Source organism: Emys orbicularis, chromosome 22 (assembly GCF_028017835.1).
Source record: "Emys orbicularis isolate rEmyOrb1 chromosome 22, rEmyOrb1.hap1, whole genome shotgun sequence".
In the NCBI taxonomy this organism is placed as follows: domain Eukaryota; kingdom Metazoa; phylum Chordata; order Testudines; family Emydidae; genus Emys; species Emys orbicularis.
The window spans coordinates 18,849,894-18,868,347 of NC_088704.1; the positions used below are offsets into that span (position 1 = coordinate 18,849,894).

At 45.5% G+C, this 18,454-nt stretch overlaps 1 protein-coding gene across 1 annotated transcript in view; it reads left to right on the forward strand.

The window, feature by feature from the left end:
- Nucleotides 1-18,454, forward strand: part of PLCH2 (phospholipase C eta 2) — a 110,708-nt gene that overhangs the window by 15,195 nt on the left and 77,059 nt on the right. Inside the window, exons 3-5 of the mRNA XM_065421346.1 lie at nt 160-403; nt 2,626-2,755; nt 15,687-15,857. Of these exons, the coding sequence (XP_065277418.1) occupies nt 160-403; nt 2,626-2,755; nt 15,687-15,857 (545 nt within the window). The remainder of the gene's footprint in view (nt 1-159; nt 404-2,625; nt 2,756-15,686; nt 15,858-18,454) is intronic.

Consider the following 18,454-nt stretch of genomic DNA (forward strand, 5'->3'; position numbering starts at 1 on the left):
AGTGGTAATGCTCAGCAATGAGGATAAAGGGGGTGATTTGTTTTTCCAGGACAAAGAAAAGGACCCTTTTCCCTCCAAGAGTCTGATTGTAACTAACTAACACTAATAATCTTCCACTGACCGTCTCTAACGAGCCGCCTGCCTCTCTTGTTCTTCTAGTCTCCATTGACTCCATGCAGGAAGTGTGTGAGGGGAAGCAGTCGGAGATCTTCCAGCGCTACGCCGATGGCAGCTTCGACCCCAACTGCTGCTTCAGCATCTACTATGGAGACCACATGGAGTCTCTCGACCTGGTGTCCTCCAGCGGGGAGGAGGCGCGCACCTGGATCACGGGGCTCAAGTACCTGATGGCAGGGATCAGCGATGAAGACAGCCTGTCAAAACGGCAGAGGACCAGAGACCAATATCCTTCTGTGCTGTGGGGGAGGGTGTCTCGCAGGGTGGGGCGGTATCACTCCTAAAGGAATTTGTGGAGCTGTCCTTAGTGCTTATTTCACTGGCAGCAAGTGCGAGGCATAGGGTTGCACAACGGGTCCTGTCACATGCTCCTATTCCCAAAGGGCCCTACACATCTGAGTATGGGGTGCAGCGTTCCAGGCTCTGTTTCATCCCAGAGGAGATTCCTCCTTCTGCGCGCTCCCATTTGGACCCCCTCCTCCAATCTAGCCCACACACCCGCTCTCCTGTTTCCTGTCTTTCACCCACGCACATCCTGAAAAAGCCGGGGGGCTATTTTCAAAGGCACAAATTAGGTGCACGACTCCCATTGACGTTCAGTGGGCGATGGGCTCCTACCTGCCCTTTGTGTCTTTGACAATACCCTTAGCAGATAGTTTTCAGCCTTCTGAGCTGAGAATAAGGGGCAAATGAGTGAGAGAGGCTGGGGGGTGGAGAAAGTGGGTGCTGTGTCTTATCACCGGTTGTCATCCTGCAGGGAAGTCTCAACAGCTGACACTTTGCATGTCAAAAGTCCTTCAAGAGGATTAGAGGCCTGTGCTAGGCATATGGTGGAGGGAGAATGGAATTTAAAAAAATAAAGGGCCACATTCTGCCTTCAATTACACCCTATGCAGCCTTAGCCATCTCTGCAGGTTGCGGAATTCAACCCTAAGTTTATATTTGTTCAGAGCTTAAAGACATTTCTCATTGTGTATTTGTGGGTAAATAGCCGGTGCTGCTGCTGAGAAGATTCATGTGAGCAGGATTTTAATAGGCATCATTTAAAGCTCACGCGCAGGCAGACCAAAATCCTCTCCCCACACCTTGACATCAGGGACAGGAGGAAATTGTATGCATGGACAAAACTGCATCAAACCCCAAATTAGGCAGTGAGATCCTGGCTCGGGGCTGCTGCTGAGATGCTAAAGGCACCATCCATATCTGCTTATTGCAATACCTGGATCACTCCCCTATGCTAGGCTATTGCAGGGTGTCTACTGTGATCACCACTGGAAGACCGAATTTGCTGCCAGTGACCACACAGTGAGATCTCTCCGAGATGCCATCATTTTCTTTCCCTGTACTTAGAATAGGAAACAGATGGTAGACTTGCCAAATATTGTCTCTTTGGTGATGGCCACTGTACGGTATCTCTGACGTTAACTCTGGCAGGTAGGAAGCCTTTGCTGCTTATTAGATCCTGTTCTGTGAAGGAAAGCCTGTCCCCTACTATTGCATGTAGCCAGCTATTCTTTCCTTTTACGGGGGAATGTTCTTGTGCTGGTGAGAAGAAAAGGGCATTGCGGTCCCTTTAGCTAACAGCTGCAAGGCAACGTTAGGTTGAGCAGTCTGAGATCCTAGCCTGGGAAAGAGGCACCATAACAAGGTGTGTGACAAAGCCTTCAGGAAGGCTGCAAAGAACTTCAGCTCTTTTGGGGCCCAATAACCTGTTTAACGAGTGCCAGCGAGGAAAGGTGCTGGGAATCTGTTGAAAGCTTGTATACAGCACCTGAGGTGCATTTGGATTAGGGGGGTTTTATATCCGGCTTAGGCTGTCAGAATTCCCAGTGACAAATCTAGTTCATGGGCAACAGAGCTGCTTTATTGTTTTTCTAGTTAAACTATCTTAGGTTAGATATTAAGAAAATCTTTAACCGCACTCTGGAAAAGGCTTCCAAGGGAAGTTGTGGAATCCTTGTCAATGGAGGTTGTTAAGAACAGGTTAGACAAACACCTGTTGGGACGGTCTAGGTTTACTTAGTCCTGCCTCAGCACATGGGGTCAGACTTGATGACCTCTTCAGCTCTGTTTCTTTGATTTTTTTTTTTTTATGTGTGGTTTATAGCCTCAGTAGAAAGTCCACTAATCTGTAGTGCTACAGCTGTGCCGCTGTAGCACTTGCAGAGTTGACACTTTCTGTGGTGACGGAGGGGGTCTTTCCACCACTCTAGTAAATGTACCATCTTGAGAGGTGGTAGCTAAGTCAACAGAAGAAGATTTTAGTGGTCAATGGAAGTATCTTCTTCCATTGACCTAGCGGTGTCTATACTGGGGGCATAGAGCAGCTTAACAACATCTCTCAGGGGTGTGAATTAGGTCCACGTACATTTTAGGTATAGACCAGGCCCAAATAATATTCAGTAAGGTCCCTTGATGCTCCATTGCATTTCTTAACTCCAATTAAATGTGGTTGAAGCAAACCTTTGATGAGGCCGATAAGAATGGTGATGGCAGTTTGAGTATTAACGAGGTGCTCCAGCTGATGCACAAACTGAATGTGAACCTCCCACGACAGAAAGTCAAGCAAATGTTTAAGGTAAGAAGTGAGAATGATCATTTCTAAGGGGGAAAGGGCTGAGCTGCAGAGATCTAACGTGCAACACGACCGGAGAGAGAGTAAACGCTTCGCTAGCAAATTCCTTTTCATTCCCTCACTGGATGCTGCATTGTGCATTTCAGCAAGTCGGAGAGAACTCTGGAAACAAAGGGATCATGAGTAAATTCTTAACTGCAAAGGGAAAAGATACTTGCACCAAGTTGCTTCTGGAGTTTTACAGTGTAAGGACAAGCAAAGCGCATCTGCCTCTGTCAGCTTCCATGCCCTACCCTCCTATGCTTGGGGCCAGATTCCGATACCCTTACTTGCATTGAACCATGCCTTCGTCATTGGAGATTTTTAAAAGCAGGTTAGATGAACACCTGGCAGGGATGGTCTAGATAATACTTAGCCCTGCCATGACTGCAGGGGACTGGATTAGATGACCTGTCGAAGTCCCTTCCAGTCTTATGATTCCTCTAACTCCAGAAGTAAGGAACTCATTGGGACCACTCATGGAGTAGGGTGATACCCTTTCTCTCACAGAGTATCAAAATTTGACCAGTATTGTTATAAACCTGGTCTTCTATGGCCTTTGATTATCCTTGATCATTTCCAGCTAGGAGTGAAATGGGCATCCTTCCATGTGCAATGGACTGCTCCTTTGGTGATGGTGACTAGGTGGACTGTGCTCGCAAACCACATGCTTTATCCAAAAGCTAGCTGCTCCCTCTTGCTCTATTGCTCTACAAATAACTGGGGTGCTGTTCCCAAGTTTGAAAGGAAGAAATGACTCCGAAGGAGTACTATGGGAGGGAAATGTAGATACAAACTTAAAGATCCTATGGATTGACTGAGAAACACCTGGATTTAGGTCCAATGACTTTGAAAGCTACCCACTCTAAGGGGCTCAGTTTCCATTGACCTGATCTGTAGCTAAATCCCCATTTCACTAACCTAATTGTCCTAATTTGTAATGGTCTAGCAAAGTGCTGTCCCTAAATAGGGTGAAGTGACTCATGCATGATGTCAGGTGCAAACAGGGAAGTCATTGCATTGCTGTGGACAGCTGCTTGGGATGATTACTGTGTGCAACAGTGGGGCTGTGGCTTCACCTTCCTTCTCTGTCACTCCCTCTCCTCCCTCTTCACTGTCCCTCTTCTTCTTTAAGTTTGGCCTAGAATTAGGTCACATGAGTTGCTGAGATGTTATCTCCCTCTTGACTCCAGGGATCTCTCTTGGCATTTCCTCCTTTCTTCAAAGTGCTCTGTCTGTTCTTTCAAATGATGTCTTAATCCTCCTGCCAAATCTCTGAGTAATTATGACTGCCACGCTCCCTTTTGCACAGCACTCTGTGAATTGCACTGCTTCTAGTGGGTAAATTATGGGACGCCCGGTAATGTGCCCAACCTTTCTCCTCCTACATGCTGGGTGCTTAGCCCAGAATATGTTGCTCATAGTCAGTGGAGAAGGAAAAGATCTGTGGCTGGGCTTGGAGTTGATCTTTGTTTAAATGTCCACTTGAGTTGGGCTAAAATGCTCTTGTAGATGTTCCGGCTATGGGGAGCCATGAGTGAGGTGAAAGGAATTGATTGTCTGTGGGGAGAGGGAGAGTGTGCATAAGAGAGAGTGGGAATGTGATTGGCTTAATACAGGGGATAACTGGCTGTCCAAATTCTGCTATTTTTATCCTGTTGAAAATATGCCCTTAAACTGCCAGGCAGTAAACCCAGAAGCCCACCAATGGGACCCTCTTTTTGTATGTGTAAGATTGGGAGAGAAGGGGTTAGTCTCCTTAGGAGCTGAATTGTGGTCCTCGTGGTGAATTCTGTGTACGTGGGCAGCTACTTGGTGTGGTGGTGAACCTATTGCGCTAGTTTTTAATTAAAATTCAGTCTAGACATGAGCCATCACCCCAGGGATTACAGTGAATGTAGAATGAAGAGACTTTTTTTTTTTTTTTTTAAAGAGGTGGCATTAGTGTTTTTTCAGGAGCCCTGAATCTGAGATCTACTCTCTAGTTCTGTTAGGCTGTGCCTGTTCTGACCATCATCATGGGACTTGTGCACTAACCTGTCTTGGAGAATATGGACCAAAGCCATTTTGGTGGCTGTAGCTTGATTATAATTATTTCCTTTAAAAAGCCCCAAAGCATGTTAAGACATTCACAGAAAACATAGCTTACATCCTAAATAAAGTCCTCGCATAACAGATGGCTGCTGGAAGAACAAAAGCAGTCAGGAAACTTGACTACAGTAAGATCTTTGTTCATTGGAATGAGATATTGCTGACCTCTGGGTCTCGCATGTTTTGTGTAAAATCTACTCTGCTGGTAAGATGCAGAGGATTCCTCCAAAACTTCCCTGATCAAGGAAGGACATTTGTAAGGTGCATGTGTTTTAGCATCACATCCTGTCCTGGGGTCAGGTCCTCCGCTTGTGTAACTGTCCTAGTCCCATTGACATCAGCTGAGGGTCTGTCCTCTGAAGCCTTCGTAGTGGAGAACTTAACAAGTCATGTCTCCCATTTATACAGCAGCATTGTAAAAATTGGTTTCTTAAAGTCTGGTTTGGTGATCGACTTCTCTGCAGAGAAGTGTAAAGTCTGGTTCTTTTATATCCAAAAACATGCACTGGCCAAAAAAAAAAAAAAAAAAAAATTAAGCCACTCAATATCAGATAAAGCAATTTAGCAGAAAGTTATCAGGGTTTCCTGTTGGGACAGCCAGACATCAAAGATAACATTGCTAGATATGCCAAAGCATGTAGCTGTATGACTGTTGCAGAGAAATCTTTCTTGACATACCTGTTGATCTGAAGTCCAGTCACTGACTTCGTCTCCTCCGATCACACCTGCTACTATCTCTGTTTTTGTTGGAGTGTTGTATCAAGTATGCAGATGCTCATATATGTCATGCTGACACAGCTACAACAACACTGCATACATGTCTGTTGCAATGCAGATAGCTACTCCTTTGCAATTAGTTCTGCTGTTGTCCTTGACCCAGTTTATTGTCTAATTGAATAGGAGAGGATTAAAGATACATCTATGCCTCCACACCAATGATCAAAAAGCTGATTTGCATGGAACCCTGATGGGAATTAAGTCAGTGTGGTGTTTTTACAGTAGGCAAACAACTGCAGCCTTTGCTGTATGCCATGTGCCTCAGAAACATGCCAACAGTAGCAGAATTTTAAAGAGGCGGCCTTGCTGTTGATGATGTGCTGGAAATTGGAGAGAAGGGACGTTTTAAAAAAATCTAAATGGTGGGATCAAAGGAGCAAGGCACTCAGTTCCCAATGACCCTCTGAGCTTTTGGGCACCTCAGTCTTTAATGTTGTTACCCTCACAACACCCCAGTGGGGTAGGACAGTGCTGTTATCCTCATTTTACAGATAGGGAAACTGAGGCAGAGAGCAGCTAAGTTACTTGTCCAAGATCACATGGGAAATCGGTGGCAGAGCAGGGGAATTGAACCCAGGTCTACCAAGTTCTAGATTAGTGCCCTAACCACTAAACCATCCTTCCTCTCTTACTATTTGTCTAGATAGTGTCTCCAGCTCCTGTACAGACTTGTACAGCTCTTCTACAGACTGCAACCAGTTTAAGACTCCGTGGCGAAAGATTTCTCTCCAAGTCCATCCCTTCATCTTCCTAGAGATTTTCTATCCAGCCTTCTGGACTCTCTGTGCTTGTGTTGGTCCAATAGGACTGCAATGAATCTGCCTTGACATAGTGGGCCTCCCCTTTTGCTCTGTAGCTAGACAAACAAGGAATCTTGGAGTCATTGCCAGTGTTAAACTGCCTTTAATCTGTATATGTAATCAGTTGGGTAAAAACCATTCCAAACTGCAGTCAGGGGAAATGCAGTTGAGGCACAGTACGGTTTGAACTGTTACCAGATTCCTTTGAAATCCTAGTGTGGTGGTCACTGTGCCATGAGACCTTCCTTGACTGAGCTCTGATGCTTTGCGTCTCAGTGGGGAGGAGCCCAAAAATGATCTTCCAGTAACCATTCAGTGCCAATCTCTGTAGTCCAGTGTTCCCTGGCATGTTGTCTAGGGACTTCTGTAACTGGGGCTTCGGGGTTCTCTGACCAGCTCTACCGCTGACCCACTGCGTGACTGTAGACAAGCCTCTTACCTCCCTGTGGGTGAAATGCAACCCTGTGCAGAGGGCTAGACACTGCTTAAATCCTATTTGCAGGGCTTAAGTGGTGCATAGGTTCACTGTCTGGGCAGTGCATGGAGATCCTCGAATGAAAGGCACTAGGAAAATGGATTCACTACTAGTAACAATAACAACTAGTTGTAACATTGCCCTAGGGCGGGAGCAGAGTTAGATTTTTCCCTTGCAATGCAGACCCTGTCTGAATAGATATCCTCACGGAGAGCCCTTACTGCCCCTTCCTGAGCTGCCTGTATTGTTGTTACTGATAGTGACTCCTTTGGCAGGGTAACTGCTGGTGTGACCCAGCGGCAATCAAGTCAATCAATCCGTTTTACAAACATCCCAGCCAGCACAAAAACACCCCTCCCCAGCTGGGTTTCCCAGACCTGTACCCGTGTGCCATTCTGGATTCCTCTCCTTCTGCTCTTCCCTAGAGTGCTCATGCAACTGGGGAGGGAAAGGAAGGCAAAGTTAACCCCTTGCTTACTAGAAAGCAGCATTACCCTCACACCCACCACAAGCAGCCTTTGTGGATAGACTTTATGGCCTATGATTTTGGTTTTTCCCTTGAGTTTTATAGGAAAATGAGGAGGGGAGGCAGGGGCAAGGTGGCACTTTGGAAATGATCCGGCTTGATTGTGGGGAGAGAAGACGCCACCTCTGAATTCCTTCCCCTGCCTCCTGACTGTGGTAGAAGATTTATTCTGGTGCCTCCGGGCAGAAAATATTTTTAGCCTGCAACTTTCTCTGCTGTGTTTTCTACATCCTGCTGACAGCTGATGCTGAAGCCTGCCCTGCTGTCTCTTGTGTCCAATGTAGATTCCTCTATGGATGTACAATGGTAGGATTTGCTCAACTGGAGCATGGAAAACAGAATGGCTCTGTGGCTTGCAGGAGCACAGGGGCGGGGGGAGGGACGGAGAAGCTATTGCAGAGGCTGAGAATCCTCCAGCAACTGCAAAATACAGGTTACCCTAGCATATACGTGGGCATATATTGTACCTATAACTTCAGTGTCTCTGGTGTCCTGCAGGTATAGAAATTGCTGCACTGATAACAGATCACAGCTAAAAGATGAAAAAACCAGGACAGGCGCTGCTTATAGTGATGTCTTTCAACCGTAAACCTCACACCCCCAGCAAGTCTGTCTGTGTTACTGAATAAAGTCTAGGATGAATAAAATAGGAGGGATTTTAAAACTCTGGGCTGAGACTTTTTTTTCAAAGGTGCCCGGGAGATTTGGGCACTCTGTTCCCCCGGTCAACTTTGGCCATCACAGCCCTGACGTTTATAACCATCCGCGCTGTTTCAGATGAATAAAACACACGTGCAAATTGAAACTTAGTAGGTGTGTTCTGGGACTTGGGCACTAGTGCAAAGTCTGGGCTCACAGCACTGCAGGGGATACCGCTCAACTTTAGAAATAAGCTTGAACTGCATGGAAACACTGGAAACCTAGTTAGGTTGTGGCCAGCCCTGTACATTAACGTAAAGGTTTTCCCCATCCTCCCCACACAGTATTCCTGACACACTTGCATCCATGTGCTCAGAGAATGCAAGGACTACGAGGGTCTGTAGCACCTCTGGGGGTGCTGGTAAGGTGACCAGATAGCAAGTGTGAAAAATCGGGACAGAGGGTGGGAGGTAATAGGAGCCTATATAAGAAAAAGACTCAAAAATCGGGACTGTCCCTATAAAATTGGGACATCTGGTCACCCTAGGTGCTGGGCTTCTCAGGGGGTGTGGTAGGGCTTCTGACCCTAACCCATGCCACAGAAGGCCATTAAATGCTGGTCTGTGGAATCATGTCACCCTCTAGTGGCTGCCCTGCTACCACCAGCTAAGGGAGAGTTCCTTGACCTCTAAAAATCCCAGGCCAGCTGGAGGGAAGGAGTCCAGGCCCATCTCCAAGGAGTATGTGCTACTGTGTCTGGTAACTGTCTTAGCTCAGTGCCTGGCTTCACTCTGCTCCCCTTGAATGGATGTTACAGGCATCATGACCGCCCGCACTTCAGGAGGCATTGCTGCTTAATGGACTGACCACTGGACTGGGGCACAGGAGATCTGGGTTCTATTGCTGGCCCTGTCACTGGCCTGCTGGGTGACCTTGGGCTAGTCATTTCCCCTTATGCCTCAGTTTCCCCATCTGCAAAAGGGGGGTGATGATACTGGCCTCCCTTATACAGCACTCTGAGCTGACCTGCTGAAAAGTGCTAGATGAGAGCTCCGTGGTGGTGTTACTGCCTGATGCAGTGTCGTAGAAGGTGAAGAAGCAGCTTCTCCCTAGTGCAGCCTGCTGAGCCACATTCAGCACCTGAGTGCCTCTAACCAGGTGGGGCCTGCATTCCTCGTGAGCATCTTAACATTTAGCTTAAAGCAAGTGTGCTGAGTCCACTTGAGCACACGGGTGCGCACGCACGTCTAGTTACCCCAGCTTTAGCCCAATGGTCCCATACACTTCAGTGCATTTACTTCCATTTGGGGGCAGAAGCCAGGCTAAAAAACGTTGTAGAAACATGTACGTGTCCGCACACACAACAAGAGGCCCTTGTCAAAAGCTTGTTGGAGAACAAAGGCTCTTCCCTCCCTTGGCAGTGGGAAGATAATACTCATACATCTATTAATATGCACTCCGACTGGCAGCACTATAATCTGCTGATACTTGTGTTATTTAGACCCTGTGCACCATCTACTTCTGCTCCCCTGAGAATCCTGTCCTTTCATCAGTTGTGCTGGACCGTACTGAGGCTTTTGGAGGGGAGGCGGGGGGTAGATGGTGTCTCTGTACCTGGCAGAACATTTTAATAATGTTTTAATAAAACTTTTTTGCGATGCCAGCAAATACCACGCTCACAAATGCAGCACTGTGGAAAACGAAATTTCAGAAACTCATTAAAATGAGTGGATTAAAGGGAGTCGCTTTCTAGGGTAAATCATTCGGATTGATGGGAGCCAAAGGGCAGAGACTGGTAAAACCTCTGTGACTAGAGTATGGGTTTCTATTAGTAGCGTGCTAGACTCTTGTCTTAATAGTTTCAGATGAATGGCAATAATTATATGCCAGGCACTTTAGAAATCCTGTTAAGAGAGGAAAAAATGGATGTGCCTTTTCCATATGAAAGTGTATAAATGAGAGCAGCCTGGTCTGAATTATGGATGTAATTGGTGTTCTGTGATATAAAATTCCTGATATTAAGCAGCCTTGAATTGCCTAATCAAAGCAGAAATCTCTGTCTTGGCTAACGAAAGAGCTAAACAGAATGTTGTTAAAACTAACATTGTACATCATACATGGGGTTTGAAGGCAGTCCCCTTGGGTTCAGTTTTTCTAATTAATATCCTTTCACTGACTCAGATGAATGCCTGCTTTTATTAAAGTGGTGTGTATTAATTCTACCCAGAACTTTATTTTTAAAGGAGATGAATGTTCTGTGTTTGCCGCACCTCCCCCCCCCCCCCCATTCGTTCATGGTGGTGGGAGGGAAGAGCGCAATTTTATTATTAGCAAGGTTTTGCTCACAAGTACATTCAGATATGTTTCACTGGGCTCCTTTAATAAGTTCAGTGTCTCTGCATTGATTGACCTGGTTTACATTGGCACCTAATTCTATTAACCATTTCAGCACCTACACAAAATTTGGCTTCAGTGTTGTAGTTGCTACAATTCAAGAGTTGGTAAAGTGTCAGGCTGCTAAATAGAAATCTAACATCCAGGGCAAGCAAGAGTTAGAAAGTGTGTGTGTGGATTCCTTGGGGACTGAGAATAGACTAGGAAGCTGATAATGTATCTCTGATAACATATTGAGTCTCTCTCTCTTGGTAAATCAAGGATTTTCAGTTTTGCAGTGTTCTTGGAGAACTAGCTGTGCATGGGTACTTAACCCTGGGACTTCTAAATGGAATTTGTGCTGTTAGTTCAGTGCTGTTGTCCATGGTCTTGGTGTGTTATGTTCCCTGAGACTTTTCCCAACTAACTGATAAAACTGCAGCCTTCCTGGCACCAGGCCAAGGGAATGCAGCGAAGAAGTATTATCTGGACTGTACAAGAAGGCTGAAACTTTCGGTCTCTGATCTGTAATGTGCTTTGGCTTGTCTACAGCAAAAATGTGCAAAGCAACTGGCTGACACTCAATTGCTGGAAAACAATGTGGGAGGAGCTCAACATTAAAACAGGTCTGTGGGATCTTCAGTCCTGACACTATGCGAGAGACACACATCCTGGCTTGATAATGCAGCAGTTTAATTCCAAAGGACAATGTCTGAAAGGGATGGTTAAGCTCTGTATGGTAAATGAGCACAGGTGTCTGACACTGGGAAAGAATGTATGCAATGTTGTTGTAGCTGTGTCAGTCCCAGGATATGAGAGAGACCAGGTGTGCTCAAACTCTGTTCACTATTTTTTTTTTTTAACATCATCTTAATAAAATTTTTAAATCTGTTCTTTTATTGGACCAACTTCTGTTGGTGAGAGAGACAAGCTACACAGAGCTCCCTTCAGGAAAGGAGTCGGTTAGCACCACCCTAGCAAGATAATTACTGAGCAATTTTGATTCTCTTTTCAAACTTTCTCTCTCATGCCTCTGCAACAAGACACATTTCCCATTTTGTCAAGTCAGGGGGTTAATTCTCCATCCTCGCTGACAGGCCCGTTCATAAGAATGGGACCAAGTGAGAATACGGATGGGAAGTGCTGATTCAGAGCTATCCTAAAAGATCAGCACACGTGGCATCTGGCTGGATAGTGCGTTGTTCTGCCTGCCAGCTGCCAAACTGCCAGCTGCATTTTCTCGTAGTCTGAAATGGAGGTGTCGGGAGTTGTAACCTAAGGGTTTGACCACACTGCAGTGAGGAGGTGTGTAGACCTACCCGGATCTAGCTCAAGTAACAATAGCAATGAAGCCACAACAGCATAGTCGGCTCCCTGCACCTTGGCTACATACTTAAGCAGTCGTTGTACTGTTATTGTTAGTTCAAGTGGCTTTGACCTACCCGTGCTGCAGTCACGCCGCCTGATTGCAGTGTAGGCATACCCAAAGTAGCTCAGCATTCCTCGACTTGTCTGCCTGATCGAGTTTGACGATGCTGGACTAGCTATTTCGTAAACCATCTACGAGGACCCTTCTCCATTTGAATGTTTGGTGAGGTCTGACCTGACCGCTGCACCTTTGGTGGGAGATGTTCATTGGACTGATATCTTCCATAAGAGTGTTTTTCGGGGGGGCCATGCTCAACAAACAAAATTCAGTTCTGAGTTTGGATTTTGAACATTCTTAAACTTTTGATGGGTTCTGGTCTGTGAATGTTTTGGTTCAGGCTGATGTCTAAGTGTTTTGCCTTCCTACATTTCTCAGAGTTCGTCTATGGCTGAGAGCGGTCCTGATTTTTACAGTAACTGCAGCGGAAATGTGCACTGGCTGACTCAGATCAGCAGTACTACAAACCTATTCAGCAGCCGTCTTATCTTTTCCCCTGGCATCATCGGTATGTGTGCCTTATGGAGACTTCGGAGCCCATTCCTAAGCATCACCCAGATACAATCAGATAATGTGTCTTCAGACGAAGTGACTGAGCCCTAAGGCCTTCAAGGGGCTCTTTTTAATCCTTACGATTTACTGGTGGGTTTTTTTGTTTTTTGTTTTTTTCTTCCTCCTCTCCTCTTCATAACGGCTGCTCAACTTTAATTGAAACTTCAGTGTTGATGTGGTGGACTCTAGACTGAAGCACTGAGCTGCTTTAGGATTACTCTCGCTGTTCAGGAGATCTGCTGTCTGTTCCGGATGAATGGCTTTTTTTCATTATACCCCAAAGTTGTCTTATGCCATTGTATTGACTTTACTCTGCCTTATCTGCCCTGCTCATTAAACAGAGCTCGTTTTGCATATTTCATATGCCTGCATTGTACGAAGTATTTTCCCCTCCATCTGCCCATCATAGACTGTTCAGAATTAATTTTTAGGGAGGGATTACCTGGGGGAAGGGTGGACCATTTGTTCTGAATAATCTTTTTAAAGCTGTGCCATTGGTATTGCTCAGCCCAGCAGCTCTGGGAGATTCGATTAGTCCTTTTCATTAGGCACAAAACCTTATGCCTCACATCAGCTGTTCTTTTTTTATGAGACACTTTATGGCAGCGGAGCTCTCCTTTATTCAGTTTGTGGGCATGAGGGTTCTTTTCACAGCTAGCTCCCATAAGCTGACATGCAAATTAACAGCCATGTTTACACAGGCCACTTTTGTGGGTGGGTCAGTGGGGTCAAGGGGAATAGTGGTACAGTACACACCTGCAGAATTTCTGCCTATGCTTTCTTTAGGCTTGCAGCTTGTTTCAGGTAGAAATCTGAGTACTTTAATGGACAGGTACCTAGCTGCAGTCACAAATCAGGTGCATAGGCCCTGCGTGGCTGGACTTCGCAGGTGCAATTTTTGCCATTGCATGTTTTGTCTACCAAAAAAAAAGTTACCCTTTAAAAATCAGATCTCATGCAGATTGCCCGTCCTACCCCCCAAAATCAATAGGAAAATCATTGAGACTCTTGCCTAGGGCACGGAGCTGGGTTTTGTTTGGTTCTGATCATGGTTGTTCCACTGACTCCATAGGCATCCCTGGGGCTCTCTTCACCCGTCTGTAGAATCGCTGGCTGTAATGTATTTACTTGTGAGGCTTAATGCCTGTAGAGGGCTTTTGAGACTGCTGGATGAAAGGCGCGCTAGAGGTGCATCGTTAACTGTAATCCAAATGCCAAACCTCTTGTCTGTCTGTAATTCTCCACACTTCTCCTCCTATCATGCTCCCCTCTAGTTTTAGGATACATTAACCCAAAAAGCTGGGGCTCCCTTTAATAGAGAGCAAGAGGACTGAAGGGAAGGAGAGGACCAAGAGTGACAGTTCTCCTTGAGACTTGTAACAGAAATGGGAGCTGATTCCAGAGGACATCAGAAAGCATTATCGCACAGGAGTTCTGTGTCATTAGCGCCAGGGAACGCTAATGGAGTGTGAGACCTACGTGATGGCAGAGTGAAAATGGAATCCGATTTTTGTACTCAAAGCAGTTATAGGTGTAAAACAACTCTTAATAAACTGGTGATGCAGTTAAGATATAATGTGAAATTGCTAATCCAAATTGATGTGGGTTTTTTTGGTATTGTCAAAGCTGAATTCCAACAGGCTCTGATATAATGGCGTTTGCTGACATGGGACTATATTTGCACTTCATCCAGGTTTAAAACCCTGTGAAGAATCCTGTTGTTGATGGGTCGCAAAGGGGGAAAAGTGCTTGTCCCCTTTGAAACATCAGAGTAGTGGTTCTCAACCCGCGGCCCGTTTGTGGCCCAATCAGCACACAGCTGCTGCCCATGTGACATCCTCAGGGCTATACAGGTAGTATTGTATGCGGCCCACATACGTAAATAGGTTGAGAACCACTGCATCAGAGGATAATTAGGGACAATGTAATGGGGAGAATTGGGTCATTTTCTGTGGTGTGGTTTGGATTTTTTTTTTTAAATGGATAGTTTGCTCTAAGGGATATTTTCACACTCCTGTATCTCCATGTATTTCTAATCGATGAATAACTACCTTTTTAAGCAGTGTTTTCACAAAGTGTGCCCAGGGAGAAACATGCCAAATGAATGTACAACATCTCCGGAGATGGGGTGTGTGGCTCACCGTCTCAGCGAATTATGCGCTGAATCCTATAGCTATACAGCAGAAGCATGGCCTTGTGCTTAAGGCACTGGCCTGAGAGGCAGAGGATCTGGGGTCTATCCTCGGCTCTGCGGTATACTTTGTGTGCCTTATTTCCCTTCAGTAAAACGGGGGAAATATTTGCTGTTCCAACTTTTGTCCGGCCTGTTCAGATTGTAAGCTGTCTGGGCAGGGACGGTCTCTCGTATCATGTGTTTGTACAGCATCTAGCATGATGGGTGCAGGAACTCTGCTGCGACCTCTAGGCAGGCACTACTGTAATACGGTATGTATCTCAGTGGCCTCCAGTCACAGACACGCATGCAATCGGTGGTACTCTAAGGATCACCCATGCCTCAATGATAAGCTTCTGTGCTGGGCCCCACTGGTACCCTGACACTCACGAGACTGGTCTGGAGCAGCTCCCTTTCAGCTGTGATCGAAGGAAAGGTTTTGTGCCCGGTAGGCTGGTGTAATTGGTCATGAGGCTGGGTGCCTGAGGGCAGTGTATTTTGCTTTATTTCCCCTGTAAGACCTTATTAAATTAACGTGCGTGTATGTATCTCTGCCCTAGGAATTCACAGGTGTGCTCCTGGGCCAGGGGCTTCTCGATGGGATGCTGTTGTTTCTAGTGACCTTCCCAAGACACCACAAGTGGCCCCTTTCTCCTGGACCCCTGCATGTCCTTTCCCCAGTCCTCCATTACATATTGCCCTGCCTCATTGCCGTAGATGGGAGAACCCTCCTGATGTGGGGGACCTAGTGGACACTGCTGCCTCTGGGAAAGTGAGCTCTGGAAACCTGCATTAAAATGCAGATGTTTGGGAAGGTTAAAAGGGGTGGGGGTGGAGGGGTTGCAAGCCATTCATGATGCCAGTTTCAGCCTGGTGAACCAAATCTTCCTGAGCAGTGCATTGCTAGGTGAGACTGTGTTCAGGTTAAAAATGACGGTTTTGTAAAACACAAGAGTTTGTGTGTTTTGGTTTTAGTTTTGGTTTCTTTTTCAATTCCCTCCATTGTAATTATCTTTCTGAGAACCGGGGCACCTAAACGCCACCTTGCTGTTGCGTATCGCAGGAGGCTGATACAGACGATAACCAGGGCACGCTGGGCTTCGATGAGTTCTGCGCCTTCTACAAGATGATGTCAACGCGGCGCGATCTGTACCTGCTCATGCTCACCTACAGCAACCACAAGGACTATCTAGATGCAGATGACCTGAAGCGCTTCCTTGAGATTGAGCAAAAGGTAGGTGGGCGCCGGGGAGAGAATTGCAGCTTGGATGCAGAACCCTGGTTTCTCTCCCTTAGAAAGCTACAATGTTCCAACCTTCCATTTAAAAGTGACCTTTTAATTTTCGCTCGTGGCTTCTTCCCAAGATGGATTGAAATCCTATCAAACCTTATCACATAAAATGTCAACAAGGTTACCTGCAAAGGTCTTGGAGCATTTCCAAACCTGTGCACAGAAACTTAAAGCCTATTGCCACTCAATATTATTTATCCCAGCTGAGTTCTTGGTTTTGATGTCTTAAAATGGGAAGAGGACTCTGATAAGCTAGTGCTGCCTCTTTTTCTCTTTACATACAGCACCCTTGACAGGTTTGAATAATTGGCCTACTCATTTAGGGAACATTGGAGAAATTAATACTCTCCATAAACTGGGAGAGCAAAGATGGGCTAACCATCTAATTTAGCATGGAAGATGGATTGTGTTTTACTCCTGTGGATCTCACCTGGTATGTTGATTTCTTAATGATCATAATTTGCACGCCCCTACTAATCTCAAAATTGGATGTCATTGTACATAGCATACTCTGTATGCACTGGACAGCTTGTGGGTTGAGTGCTAAGTGGAGCGTTCTATTTTTTAATTTAATTTTTTTAAAGCAGTAATAACTGAGTGCTTTAAATTGTGCACAGCAGAGTGTGGGCATGACTCTTGGTGGCAGAGGGAATAATCCAAGCAAGATTTAATGCTTGCCATATGTTTGGTTCAAGGCCTCTTCCTAATACTGTTTTATGTTAATTTAGTGCTTGTAAAAGAGAAGGACAAATAGAACTGGCCGGAAGCAGGCAGGAGATGGGCAGGTACTATACAAACATGCCATTCATATGTCTGAAAATGCATCACACGGTACCCCTTCTGTTGCACTTATTAGTCTCCCAAAGCCAGAGCCTTCTGATCAGGCAAAACTCCATATGGCCTAGAAAAATGCATCACTGTCCACTTCAGACCACTGAATTCACCTTTCCCATTTTCAGTGACTATTTGAATGAAGATTTAGTTTCACGCTGAGGACTGTAATATTGTTGAACGAGCAATTGTCACTGTAGGAATGTGTTTTGCAGTATCACACCTACCAGCTGCTTTGATGGGCACTGCCTCACGAGCTTGGTTCAGAATGGCTTTTACTCTTCTAGACATTTATTACTGAAAAAATAAATGGCTAGTTTTTATAACTAAGCATTACTGTGAGGTTTCTGACCAGCGCCCTGGGTTCTCAATCTGCCATGTTTTAATTCTGTGGGTGGGATGAATTTTTAATTTGTTTAAAGTAGAGAGCATTTCTGAGATGCAATTGGAAAGTTGAGTAGCTACCTACGTCTGGCCACTCCAATCCCGGGGCGTGTGGGGCACTCAGACAATTGGATGACTTAGACAAAAGCCACTGAAATTTTAATATGACTGCTTATACCACTTCAGGACTGGTGTGGATGTTTCCTGGAATCTCCTTATTCCCTCCCTAGCTCCCTAATGCAGATCATTCTGCTATAGCTTCCCTCCTTCCCCTTACTTTTCCTTTAAAAAAATTCTGTAGACATCTGGCTAGATGGAGACATTTGACTCTCTCCAGTATGAGAGACGGGGGTGGGGTGGGGGGATGTGGTAATATCTTTTTATTGGGCCAACATCTGTTGGTGAGAGAGACAAGCTTTCAAGCTCCACAGAGCTCTTCTTCAGATCTGGGAAAGATGCCCTGAGTATCACAGCTAAATACAAGATGGAACAGATTGTTTAGCGTAAGTAGTTAATACATGTTTCAAGGGACCATTCAACTGTTAACACCTCTCCAGTTAACACCTTCCCAGTATGAGGCAACCTGATCCAGTGGTGACCTGAGGCAACCTGATCCTCTGTCTCTCTTGCTGCATGGCCTTGGGGGTAGAGTAATGAGTGATTTGCCCACTGGAGGGTGGCCATGTTTCCCAGGGTTATTGAGAGGATTCACTGCTGGCTTGGACAGCGCTTTGGAGAGGAAAGTACTAACTATTTGGTCCTTCTTTTGCCACTCTAAGTGGGTATTACAAACCACACACTGTTCTATCAGTTCATCTGATTTGAAAGAGATGAAGAGTTTATGGTCCAACAGAACAGGAGTTTCTCTATTAGAAGAGTTTTATTCTTGGCCAGTACCTAATGGCAGGCATTACACCTAACGCTGTTCATAAAATCAGACATTTCGTAGGTCTTCAGAGACGTTAACTCCTAGGTTTATAAGCTTTACTAGTCAAATATTGAATTTTACCTAGATGCCCTTGCCATAGTTATCGATGGGCTGTCAGTTAAATAGCAGCAAACTAATCTCCATGCACCCTGTTGCAGTAGCTGCTACGTACAGTGGAATTAATGATTTGCTCCTTGTAGGCGAGGGCTAAACAGGAAGGTTTGCATTCTTTATGCATATTAGTCACTTTAATCTGCAGCAGTGATTGATGGATATAAGATGCTGGCTCCCTTTCCTGACAGCTCCTGTAGGCTTTTGTGAAAAGGAAACAAATAGAGGTGTACCGTGCTTTTATTTTCTCATGGCTAAAGCTAAGTAGCTTCCTCTCTGCACACAT